The sequence below is a fragment of the Sporobolomyces koalae genome (genome assembly GCF_050403365.1).
Source record: "Sporobolomyces koalae JCM15063 DNA, S_koalae_JCM15063T_v1_ctg14, whole genome shotgun sequence".
NCBI classification, from domain to species: Eukaryota; Fungi; Basidiomycota; class Microbotryomycetes; order Sporidiobolales; family Sporidiobolaceae; genus Sporobolomyces; species Sporobolomyces koalae.
Genome location: NW_027481757.1, coordinates 46223 through 57411, shown reverse-complemented (window position 1 = coordinate 57411; position 11189 = coordinate 46223). Strand labels below are relative to the sequence as shown.

The 11189-nt window shown below is 54.0% G+C and overlaps 4 protein-coding genes across 4 annotated transcripts; 2 read left to right on the top strand and 2 right to left on the bottom strand.

Moving 5' to 3' along the window:
* Positions 1–48: 48 nt before the first annotated feature.
* JCM15063_000481 (DUF1996 and WSC domain-containing protein) lies at positions 49–2370 on the bottom strand (the record flags this gene model as incomplete). The annotated part of the gene is made up of 13 exons (XM_076678399.1): positions 49–159; positions 223–502; positions 574–764; positions 816–942; positions 1010–1030; positions 1095–1194; positions 1265–1372; positions 1458–1481; positions 1543–1623; positions 1699–1829; positions 1890–1974; positions 2046–2153; positions 2238–2370. 13 exons carry the CDS (start codon positions 2368–2370, stop codon positions 49–51), a joined length of 1500 nt encoding a protein of 499 aa, XP_076534382.1.
* Positions 2371–2920: 550 nt separating this feature from the next.
* On the top strand, positions 2921–3494 carry JCM15063_000480 (uncharacterized protein; the record flags this gene model as incomplete). The annotated part of the gene is made up of 4 exons (XM_076678398.1): positions 2921–2939; positions 3055–3123; positions 3200–3385; positions 3466–3494. The coding sequence occupies 4 exons, from the start codon at positions 2921–2923 to the stop codon at positions 3492–3494; spliced, it is 303 nt and encodes a 100-aa protein (XP_076534381.1).
* Positions 3495–6227: 2733 nt separating this feature from the next.
* JCM15063_000479 (uncharacterized protein) lies at positions 6228–6935 on the top strand (the record flags this gene model as incomplete). Its single annotated transcript, XM_076678397.1, has 5 exons — positions 6228–6248; positions 6314–6395; positions 6468–6553; positions 6622–6677; positions 6755–6935. The coding sequence occupies 5 exons, from the start codon at positions 6228–6230 to the stop codon at positions 6933–6935; spliced, it is 426 nt and encodes a 141-aa protein (XP_076534380.1).
* A 106-nt stretch (positions 6936–7041) lies between these two features.
* On the bottom strand, positions 7042–10489 carry JCM15063_000478 (uncharacterized protein; the record flags this gene model as incomplete). The annotated part of the gene is made up of 14 exons (XM_076678396.1): positions 7042–7361; positions 7430–7548; positions 7742–7851; positions 7984–8231; positions 8315–8371; positions 8440–8511; positions 8580–8697; positions 8765–8905; positions 8974–9166; positions 9245–9369; positions 9448–9617; positions 9684–9952; positions 10020–10096; positions 10157–10489. 14 exons carry the CDS (start codon positions 10487–10489, stop codon positions 7042–7044), a joined length of 2352 nt encoding a protein of 783 aa, XP_076534379.1.
* Positions 10490–11189: the final 700 nt, after the last annotated feature.

The window sequence follows — 11189 nt, the reverse complement described above, 5'->3', positions numbered from 1 at the left end:
ATATTGACGTTACTGCTCATCCAGGAAATTTAGTCATACAGACAGAAGCTAGGGGGACTTGAACGCCGCGAGAGCGAGACGCACGATGTGCAAATGTCCAGAGTCCTGTCGCTTGTGACGATTCGATACCGGGCGTACGAGGCGGTACGCGGTCAAAGCCTGTCGGACCGCAATGACAAACATCAAATCTCGAACACTTCCTGGATAGCGCAATCCACTCACCGAAGGTCCACCGCAAATAGTCGATCCATCGTCAACACAGGTCATCGAGCATTTGTCGTACCCGATCCGCTTGCTTTGAGCCGGTTTCACGTTTGAGACATAGCATTCTCCACCATACTCGAGTCCAGCGTATACGTACCCTTTCGAACGGGCCAGATCGAGACATGCTTTGACGGATTTGAGCTTGGGGTTGAGAGTTTTCGACAAAAGTCTTGGACCCTTGTCTTCGTAACAACCCAAGTACTTGTATTCCTTGTACGATATGGCGACCCTTGGAGTTCTGTCGTTCAAACCAGGTCGATCAGCATCCCCGGCCGCACATTTCGATCAACTGTTCAAGAATCGACCAACCCTTTGACAACCTGCGCGCCAGGCGGAGCGACAGTACCGTCGTAGACCGCTGGCTTGCTGAAGAGAGAAGGTGTCTTGAGGTTTGGACAAGTCGAACTCGCTTCCTTGGCGGCTTTCTCGGTGTTTGTGATCGGATTGCATCCAGGCAACTTTTGGAGATTGCCCAAGACGGCTTCGTTCACATCGGGAGTCTGCCGAAAAAAATTCGAGATGGGTGAGCTCATATTACGATCAGGATGCACTTGAGAGTAGACGTAGCCGTCTTTCTTTCGATCAAACAGCTCGAGCACTTTGCATTCCTCGATGTTGCCCGAAGTTGGGCTGTCACATGTATCGATAGCTTTCTGCAGGATTGGTACGTCCCATCCACTAGAAAAGTACAAACACATATCGGTCAATCGCCGAAACGAAACAACGCTCGATTGGTTCAACTCGCTTGAGGAAATCTCCGTGATAGCTGGTCAACATGGAAGATCTATCAGCTATATTCAAGCTTGGGATTGCGCTCGCAATCGACAGACCCGTAGCCTGTAGGATCGCCTTGTGCAAGAACGAAAGGCGATTTGGGATCCTTGGCCTTGGACCAATCGTTCTTGAAGCGATCGACGTCGTAGAAGACCTCTGGGCTCACACAGAGAAGGTAAGTTGCCATGAGAAGGATATGAATGACCTTGGAACCCAGAAAACGCACCAAAGAAGATTGTAACGACGCGTTTCGGGTGAGTCGAGGGACACGGGCCTGACTCGCCTTTCGAGTAGGCTACGTGCGACTGATCTGACTTGTAAAGATTCTTGCCGTCTGTACACTCGTCGATCAACAGAAAGGAATCAGGTCGCAATTTTCGAGGAAGTTGAGAGGGTTGTGGGTAGAACAATGGACTGACCCCAGCAGCTTGGGAAGCGGATCTCTGCAACATACAATATAGCATCAGTCTCTGGTTCTGTTCAAGCAGTACTAGAGTTACATGCCTCCTCGCAAGCCGTCAGGACAATTGACCCGAGGCAGCCACGGGTTCCTGGTTGGGGACGGCGATCCAAGACAGTTCCAGCCTGCGAACGTGGCCAGGTTTGTCCAAGTAAGTCGGCTGTGAGCACTTCTTGAATCGGCAGAATACAAGATCGCACCAATCGCTCTGTCGACCTCGGCTTTGTCATTGTAAGTCCTGCGGAATGGATCTCCAGCGAGCATCTTGAACCCTTCCGGGAAAGCCAGGACTTTAGTCTTGTCCTTGCTATGTGACCGAGGCAAATAATAGCTAGTAGGACTTCCCGAATCAGCTTCGTGTGCACGAGTGAACAAAGACAGGAGGACTTGCATCAAGCCGCCACCGCCGCCAAGATGAGGCACATCCGAGAAGGAACCGTTTGCCCACTCAATGTAAAGCTGAGGGGACCAGTAAGCTGAAAGGTTCCGGTGAGGTTGCAATTCAGTTGTTACAAACTTTTAAACGCGTTGTTTCGGGGCTGCCTACCCGAGAGATCAGCCTTTGCGCGGCAGGACGAGCATTCTGACTTTCGCAAAGTTTCGTAGGTCGCATCGAGCGCAAAGTTGCTACCGCCGTTGACCGTATGAGTGTGTCCTAGACGGAAATAGGGTCCGAAGACCAGATGATCAGCCAACGAACAAAGAGCCAGCGAAACGGGGGACTCGTTTCACAGCGTACCTGCAACCTTGCCGGGCGCAATAATCGGATCTGCTCGCTCTTGAATCAACGGGTTGTCACAGGGCAACTTGAAGAATCCCAACACGGGAACCGCGCACAGCGCGAGGAACGAGAATAGCAGATGCACTAGCATCGCGACAACTTGGCAAACAGGCGGATCGATGCGGGTTCAAGCAGTCGCGGGCCTCTCGTGAGCCTCTCCCAGAGATAGCAGAAAAGACAAGCGCAAGAGCAGTGTCATGAGGCACCGTCGCACGCGAGGGCATGCAAGCGCGCGCACCTTGCATTCCACGAGGCAGTTCCGCAGACACCTCTCGAAGTCTTGCGTGCCCTGAATGTAGTACAGAGCATAGCTGAAAGCGTTTGCATCGATAGTGCAATGCTGGCTCATTTGTCCGGCTAGCGATTCGACGTGTTGCGACAGGGTGAAAGATGATGAAGCACCGTTCCCGGCAATCACGTGCAGATCCCGGACCGTGCCGCGAGTCGACGGACTGCAAGCTCGAGCCCAACTGACTTGGCAGTCGCTCGGTCGTAGACAGCCAACATCGAGAAGAGTTATCGGACGGAACCTGAGGAGCCGGGTAATCACCTCCGCCGGTTCCGGGCCACGCATTCGGAAAACTCTCCTTGCCTCTCAACATCCTGCTCAACAGTCCAGACATTATCTCGATTAACTCATCATGGTTGTGCACCACATTGGTGAGCGAATTCATCAGCTTGACCCCTCCGCCGCTGTGTTCACGCCGCACGCAGCCCCACATAAGGTGTCCGCCTTGCAAGGAGGGTCGCTGATCATTCTTGACCGGCACGACAGTCCTTTTCAAGCTCAAGAAAGATATCCCGCAGGACGTACGAGACAACTTCCTGCCAATGTGCCAAGAAGGTGCCCTCTCGCTTCCTCCTCATTTCCCTCTCCCTTCTGGTCGACGCCGCTAACTCCCAAACTCTCCGGCTCACAGGACTTGCCAAGATTCCGTACGGTACCTCGCAGGTCATGGGTCCTCCCATTTACGACGCAAGGGCCGCCGGTTTCGAGTATGGGTTGTACCGAGCCTTGAAGGACGTCGACGAGTTTCAGAAGTATCGAGCATGCGACGAGCACATGGCGTTGATCACTGGTGACATGTTCAAAGATAGCGTGGCAGGTAAGCCTCCCCGTTGCTCCTGAGGCCTCACGCATGCACCGCCGACGCTCATGAGCTCATGCCTCTTCCGACGGACGCAGAGATGGTGTCTTTTCAGATCCAGGGATGACTCCCCGCCAGTCTATAACTCTACCTTTGCAATGACATGCGGTATCACAACTGATCACGGTACCTGTACTATGCACGCGTGACAACTTCTCGAAACAGCGGTGCAAAGACAGATCGTGAATCAGAGCACAGGGCTCCTGCGGCTCGGACTTACCCGCCGTCCGAGTTGGGTTTCGGAGCTTGACTTTTGGCGCTCGACTTTCGGACAGCACGGATCGAGATCCCGACTCCGCGGCGAGAGGCGGAAGCGCAGGCTCACGCTGCAGTTTGAACCTCGCGCTCGCTGCTTCTTCTACTTTTGGGGACACCCGAGAACCGCACCTCAATCCGGCTCCAGTCCGCCAGAGTCGGATGAGTAACATGGATCCGTCGGACGCAAGGGATCCGCGGGACGCAAGGGATCCGCCGACCTACGAACGCGTTCTGCTCGACGGAAAGAGGGCGTACTTGTGCTCCATTTGTTGGGCAAAGCCCAAGCCTAGTCCAAGCGTAACTTCAGACTCTCACAAATTATGACATGACTCACGCTGACCGCCTGTGAACGACAGGCGCTCAAGAGGCACAGTCTGGTTCACAAACAAACGGATTCCCGCAAAAAGTCCTGTCCCGAATGCAAGGCATTCTTCAGCAACGAGTGAGTGTCCTCCGTCCAGATCTGACTGCAGAAGGGTGGCTAATTCAATGGCCTTGAAGCGGCAACTTGACTAAGCATAGACCTCAATGCCCAGCGCAGCTGCCCTACTCTCGCGTGGTTCGAGCAGGTTCGGGATACCGAAGGTTTTGGAATCGTGAGAAAGGAGGAGCATGTCGCCTCGGCCCCGTAAGCTTTTGTTTTCTGCCCCCAACCTCAGGCAAAACATGGAAGTCTGACAGTGCGTGTCGTCAATCCTTGGCTCTTACTGCCGCCGCAAGCTCCCGCCGACTCAGCCTTTTGAACCCTCGAGTCAATCGTCTCAGCCTGCGCCCTCGAATCAGGTATCTCCTCAATTCGCGGCGCCTCAAACCACGTCGGCTGGTTCTCAGAGCGTATCTGTCGTGTCCCCGTATCAGGCATTCCATCATGGTTATCATGGCGTGACACTTGCCCCGATGCGCAACTCGTCGTCTCAGATGAGCCCGTCACCAGTCACACACTTGCTCGAACCGGCACCAAGGCATTTCGAGATAGGGGGTCAAAGAGCGATCCCCGGCCAGCCATGGATTCCAGGTGCCCAGGATCAGGTGCGTATTCTTGTTTTTCCCACGCAGCAAGGCAACTCGCTGATTCTTGTGCTTGTCGTAGCAAAACGGGCAGCTATCGCCACCGGTGATCACGGTAAGTCTGTCCGGTTAGAGTTGCATTCATCTGAACGAGCACTTATTCTGATCGATGCGCTGAAGTTACAGCAGGGTCGCCCGACCAGTTCCTATGGTCCGCGCGACGGCCAGTCCACCATGGTAAAACGGTCCGCGTCTTCGTGCGTTTACGCTGGACAACTAACTAAACGAGCGCTGATTCTGTTTGACCTGCTGAAACTGCAGCAGGCTCGCGACGATCACGGTCCCAGATGCTCTGTGCCTTTGGGATCGGACACGAGCAGGCGATTGCCACCGCTACCAGTGAGGCTTTCCGCGTCCTCACGCGTTTACGCTTGACGTTAATCTAGCACTGATTCTTACCGAACTGCTTCAGCCTCAGCAGGCTCGCCCCGCCAGTAACTATATTCCGCCTGAATGGGCCTACGGCAAACCTTGAGTGATCCCGGCAATCCTTCTCGTAGCCCTTTGTGGTTCGCAATCCCCTCAAAGCCCGTTTGAGTACCACCTCAGTCAGTTTTCCGTGAAATCTTTGTCGCTCCTCAGTCTTTTGGCACATGTGAGAAATCCCATCCTGGATGATCTTCAATGAAATCCCTCAGAGAGGTCACAAGTTCCTGCTCAACTTAGCCGCGATCTGAATTCGATTGACAGAGAAGTACCCTCGAAGCCCGAGACGAACTTCGCGGCAACGCTCGAGCCAAGACGTGCGACTTGTGGCAGCGTTCTTCTCGTTCACTCGGTCAGTGATGCTCGAGCCGGATTGGAATTGATATTGCTTGAAGCCATTCACGCCAGCATCGGGACGTTGTCATGCTACATATGGCCACAGTGTTGACCGTCGCGCTCGCGCAAGGCACGTGACACAGGGGAATAAACGAAAAGGACCAGCGTGCCGCCTCTGATTGACAGTGCAGCTCACCTGTCTAGCTCAGCTTGCTGTAGTGATTCACGCTTCCTACTCACCTTTGAGCGAGAGGATTCCAAGCGACGGATCGCGGTCTGCCGCGCACTGATGCGAATCGCGTAAGGGACCGACCACAGGCGTCCAGGATTATTGTGACACTGGTGTCCGCTCATCAACGATCAGATAATAATCTGGACGCGCAAAGTGGTCGGAAGAAGTGTTCATGGATCAAGCGAGCCTCTACTTCGCAAGGGAAACTTGTCAGACTGGGTGGATACTGGCGGAACGTTTGTCGAGTCATTCTTTTTATTCCACTACGCAGGTGGTTGGGCAGACATCGAATAAAGAGAGTCGAGGAGAGATCGGATTCCGCTTCATCTCCTACCGATTATTGCTCCGCCGCTAAAGGCTGTACAGCGCTCAAGCCACCTCCATATCTCTCAGGGACTATCTACGCAGCTTCGAGTGCCTTCTCGACTCCGATACAGCCTCTCACGCTCCACACCCCTCTCACTCAACATCTCGGCACGGATGTCGGCCAGTCATCCTCTTGTCAGTCCGAGAAGCCAATCCCGACTTGCTAGCCTCATTTTGATGCTTATTAATTTACTGCACAGGCGCCAGAGATTGTCCCATACTGCAAGAAGTATCCTGCGCAATCGGCTTCGCTCTTTCAGTCCTACATTGACCTGAGACTAGGTGAGTGCTGTCGAGGACATCACCGGAAGGTTGAGGTTGTGCTTTACTGACGCGAAACTCGGTGCATCGCAGCACAACAATGGAAAGATCTCGAAGTGATAGAACTCCATGAAATCTCGACTGTCGTGCTACGAGGCAAACCCAAGAATCCTCCCAAGGTCAGTCCACATCTCGAGACCGTATGTCGTGTCACAGAGACAGCTGAACTGACTGTATTGCTTTACAGGCTCCGCTAGCAATCGTTTTGCCGATGAACTTGACAACCCCAACTTCGCTCGAATCGTATGATGTTTCCTCTTTGTCCTACAGAAGCTTCATCTTCATCTGCGACTCGAGCTGAACCTTTACCGAAAATTCAGACTCGATCACGTTCTCTCGGCCGTTGCGAAACTGTCTAATTCCGCTGCAACCGTGCCTACGGACGAGCCACGAGAACAATCAACCCCAACAATCTACCTCGCGATCGTCGAGAAAGACAGTTCGATTGTATATTACGTACTCAAGCAAGGGATCGTCAGTCCGAAAGAAGTACCGGAATAAAAGGTTTTCCTTTACGCAAGCGCAGAACCATCATTGTTGTAACCCAGTAAAAACGGATTTGGTCGAATCCTACTCCCCGAATCGCCTTTTACGTCGATTCCCTTTCTCACATTCCTGCGTCTCGTACTTCGATCTCGATCGGACCGTAAGCGGTGTCTTGTTTGACCTTGAGCACCCCTTTCATCGTCAAACTCAAGGTGTGATACATGGCTTGAGCAGCGGTCGAGACGGTCGTCTGATCGATCGGAACAAGATCTCCAAATGTGAGCGAAGGTTTCTCGTTTGGAGGCGACGGGGTCGGAATCGTTGAAGCGATGCGTTGGATGTAGACGAGGAATTTGCGAGATTCTTGTTCGAGATTCGCAGCGAGGTCCCCGGAAGCGATGCCCGGGGAGACAAGCGAAGAAGCTCGGGAGAGACGTCCCTCTGTTCTCGCAGGCTCTGTGCTCAGGACATGTCGTATCATCGACAATAGACATGACAGGACATCGCACCTTCGACATGGCCAGCTTGCTCAGGGGTTCCAAAGTCGAAACCTTGCATGTCGAAGCCTCCGACAGAGCTCGGTCGACCGCCGCTCGGAGGATGTAACGAAGGCGTGCGGGACCTTCGCCTTGAAACCGGTCGCAAGAAGATTTTCAGCTACTTTGAGAGACATGGCAAGTGGAACAAGCTCACCCAGGCTCGAGGGGTTTGTCCAAGGACATCCTCCCCTGAATCTCCGAAGGCAGTACGCCCATCGTGAACCCTGCAGATGCGAGACTGTCATCGCCTGTGCAAAATCCGAAGAATAGCTCTGGACAGACTCGCCTTGTTCCAAGTCGGGCTCGGCGTGCCAGGGCGCGAGAGACGGGCGAGTACTCGAAGCGGCGCCTCCGGGACTCAAGCCTCGTCCAAGCTCGATCTCTTGAGGCTCCTGTCGGATTTCTTTTGGGTCAGTGCAGTATATTCCCAGAAGAAACACGGAAGCAAACGAACGAAATATTGCTCGTTCATTCCTCCGTAATCGTCTGCGGGCATATATTAGACATCAATATCTGAGTCTGACAGGGTAGAGAGCCCTGTCAAGGAAGTTTGGCGACTCGCCTCCTTCTGGTGCGAGTTCGCCTCCAAAATCTCGGCCGGCAAAAAAGTCTCCCTCGTCATACTCTTCATGATGAGCCGGGGACGGTCCTCCAAAAGCTTCGCGACCGAGTTCGACAGCGGCTGGAGATCGTCCTTGACGGAACGGCGAGGGAGTGATGGGACGTAGAGGCTGGCGCTCTGGCATAGCTTGCGCGAACCGCTTCTTAGCGTCTATCGGAGAAGAACGAAATAGCTAGCTTTCGCATCAGCAGGCCATGTCGGTCCCAAATTTACGAGGTAGGTGAAATCCGCACCGACTGCTTTTCCGCCATCATAGGGAACCATTTGGCTTGCGAGACTTTCCTTCCAGACTATGATAGACTCAGAAAAGTCAGACAGATCAGGGTTTTGCCAGCCCGATTTCGAGGTTCAGGCATACAATCCGAGAGGCCAGGTGCCTGGACTGCAACGAAATTGTGGTTCAGCAAAAGGATTGTATACGATTGTTGACCTGAAACGGTACCATACACATTGGAGGCGGAGCAAAGATGAGTTCCAGCGCGCGTTCGTGCGACTCACGGTCGTTGCGTGCCTTGTCAAGCTTCTCACGCTCATTCAACATCCTCTCGTTGTACGTTGCGCGACTCGTTCGGAACGCATTGTCGCTCAGCTCCGTACTGCGATCAATCGAAATGCCCTGTTTTGCGGCTCCATGTTTTGTAGTAGATCTGGACGGAAACGAGCGCGGAAATAAGTGTGCACACCTTGAGCTTCTTTTGCTTCTTAACAACCTGCGGGGCATGCTCGAAGTGCTCGAGTACATCCGAGACTCGTTTGCGCGTCGCGGTCGAAGGGGTCTCGCTCAAATCCTTGGCGAGCTCACTGACGCGACCCGGCGACGAAGGCTGAAGAAAACGGTAGATCAGCTTGAGCGCCGTTCCAAAACTGCGGAAGGAAAGAGGCAGAGTTTCACCCGAGGTTGAGGAAGCGCCCCTTGTCTCGCCAACAATCCTTCGGCATGCTCTCTCGCGGCACGAGCTTCAAACGTCTCTTCTCCTTCTCCACCTACCGCGATACCTTGAGTTTCGTCTACGTCATCGAACTGCATATCCCCCATTCCTCCAAATTCGTCCTCGATCGCCCCGCCGAAGTCGCGCCCGGCAAAGCTGTTGCAAGGCAAGCATTATGGGGGATCAAACTTCAGTGTGGCCATGACAAGGCGATCGCATAGATGAGCGACGAACAAGTCACCCTCGTAATCTCCTTCCTGCTGTCCGGCGCTGGTCGAGGCTTGTGCACCCGACTGAAACCCTGCAGTACTTGCGCGCAGGGCAGCATCGAGTTCTGGAATTTGACCTTCGAGCAATCCCTGCACGAGATAGAGAAGAGCACCCTCAAGTGAGCCATATTACACTGGAAAGGAATGAGGTGCAAAACGCATCCGCACTCGTTCACCTTCCCCAAAGATCCCCAACTCGAGCTGTTCGCCCGTACCAAAGTCTCTGGCGACTCCACCGTACGGTTCAAGCAAGTAGTCATGCACGTGAGGTTCTTCGAGGGTGATATCGGCCGGTTTCGCTTGGAACGCGCCGGTGAGGCGGCGAGGGGAAACTTCGACTAAATCGTTGAAGGGGATGAGAACCACGTGAGAGAAGAAGCCTTGCGTAGAGAATCGTCGCTCACAAAAAGCAGGACTGCGCTCAAACTCAATCACGGAAGCACCTTCGATTTCAAACGCCGGAGTCTTTTCGCGTTCGTGCTCGTCTTGGCCGCCGGGAAAGTACCACACGCCCGAATCAATTTCATCGTCGGGATCGAATCCGTACACCGCGACAATGGGGTCTCGGACGAGGGTGATGCGGGCAGTAGCGGCGGCCGCTTTCGAACGCTTTGGTCGGACCGCTGCCGGATCAATGGTTGGAGCAAGGTCGATCTCGACCGAGCGATCAGTCCTGCCGCCGATATTATGGAGATAAGTACTATTCTCGGAGCACTCTCGCGACAAGAGGTTGATCGTACGAAGAAGCTAGCGCGTCTGTGAAAGCCTTTTTGAGCGCTTGATGGACTTGGGTTACATCGTTCGAAAAGAACAAGCACTGTCTCGTGAGACAAAGTGAGCTTCCGAGCATTCATCCGAAGACCAATATGAAGCCAACTTGTTGCTGATAGACTCGCGCGATGCCAGACAGCAGGGTAGACGAAAGTCGGAGGGCGAGGGGTTCCGCGGGCGACGCAAGCGCCTCGCTGTTTCGGTAAGTAGCGATGCGAGAGGCGGGAGACGCACGAGAGCCTTTCGTCAGCTCGCGAGAGAGTGTCAAGGGAAGCAACGAGGCGAGTGCGCACCAAGCTTTGACGAGGTCGCACGCGAGGAGTTGCTTTCGCGAGAGCCTTTTGCCGCTACCACCGCCTTTCACTCCGAGCGAAGCTGCAAGCCACACGACAGCGAAGCCGCCCTTGCGAGACGTGAGCAGTTGCGGACTGTAGAACATCTGGCGCTCGAGTTGACCAAGTCGCGAGGAATAGCACAAGAGCGAGAAGCGAGCGAGAGGAAACAGAAGAGAACAAGGCGCGTTCGGTGTCTCACCAAACACCTTCTTTCGGGCGATCACCGTCTGCTTCTTCCTCGAGAGTCCACGTGACGCTGGTCCAACACCGAGGCAGGACAGAAATGCTTTCGCTCGGGAGCACAAGCTGCTCCTCGCTCCTGTTTTCTTCTCTTCTTGTGGTCTGCCCTTCGGCCTCGTGCGTCGTCGAGCTTTGTGTATCACCTGAAGTTGCGTGGTAGCGGCATCTCGGGCAGCTCCGAGCTCGACTCCCTCTCGTATACAAGGAGCTTGATATGCTAGCTTGATACGCGAGGTTGACCTCTGACACCCGGAGCAGGTGAATGCAGGTCAGTCAGCACTCTCCAGACAAGGCAAGCCTGGACAAACTCCGACTCGGCAGCGTTTGTGTCGGCGAATATCGATGTCGATGTTGGGCAAGTCAGAGATCAAGGTCTTGATAAGTTACGGTACTTAATCCTGCAGCTCACCTCCAAACGGACTTGCGCATACCGTCTCACTACCGAACAACGATTTGAGCAAATCACGCCAGTAATCGTGAAGACCATTGCAGAGCTCCTCTCGTCAGGGCAGATCAGTCGTGCGTAGAATCGCTCGGCCTCTCGTCAACTTCCAACAGACTGGT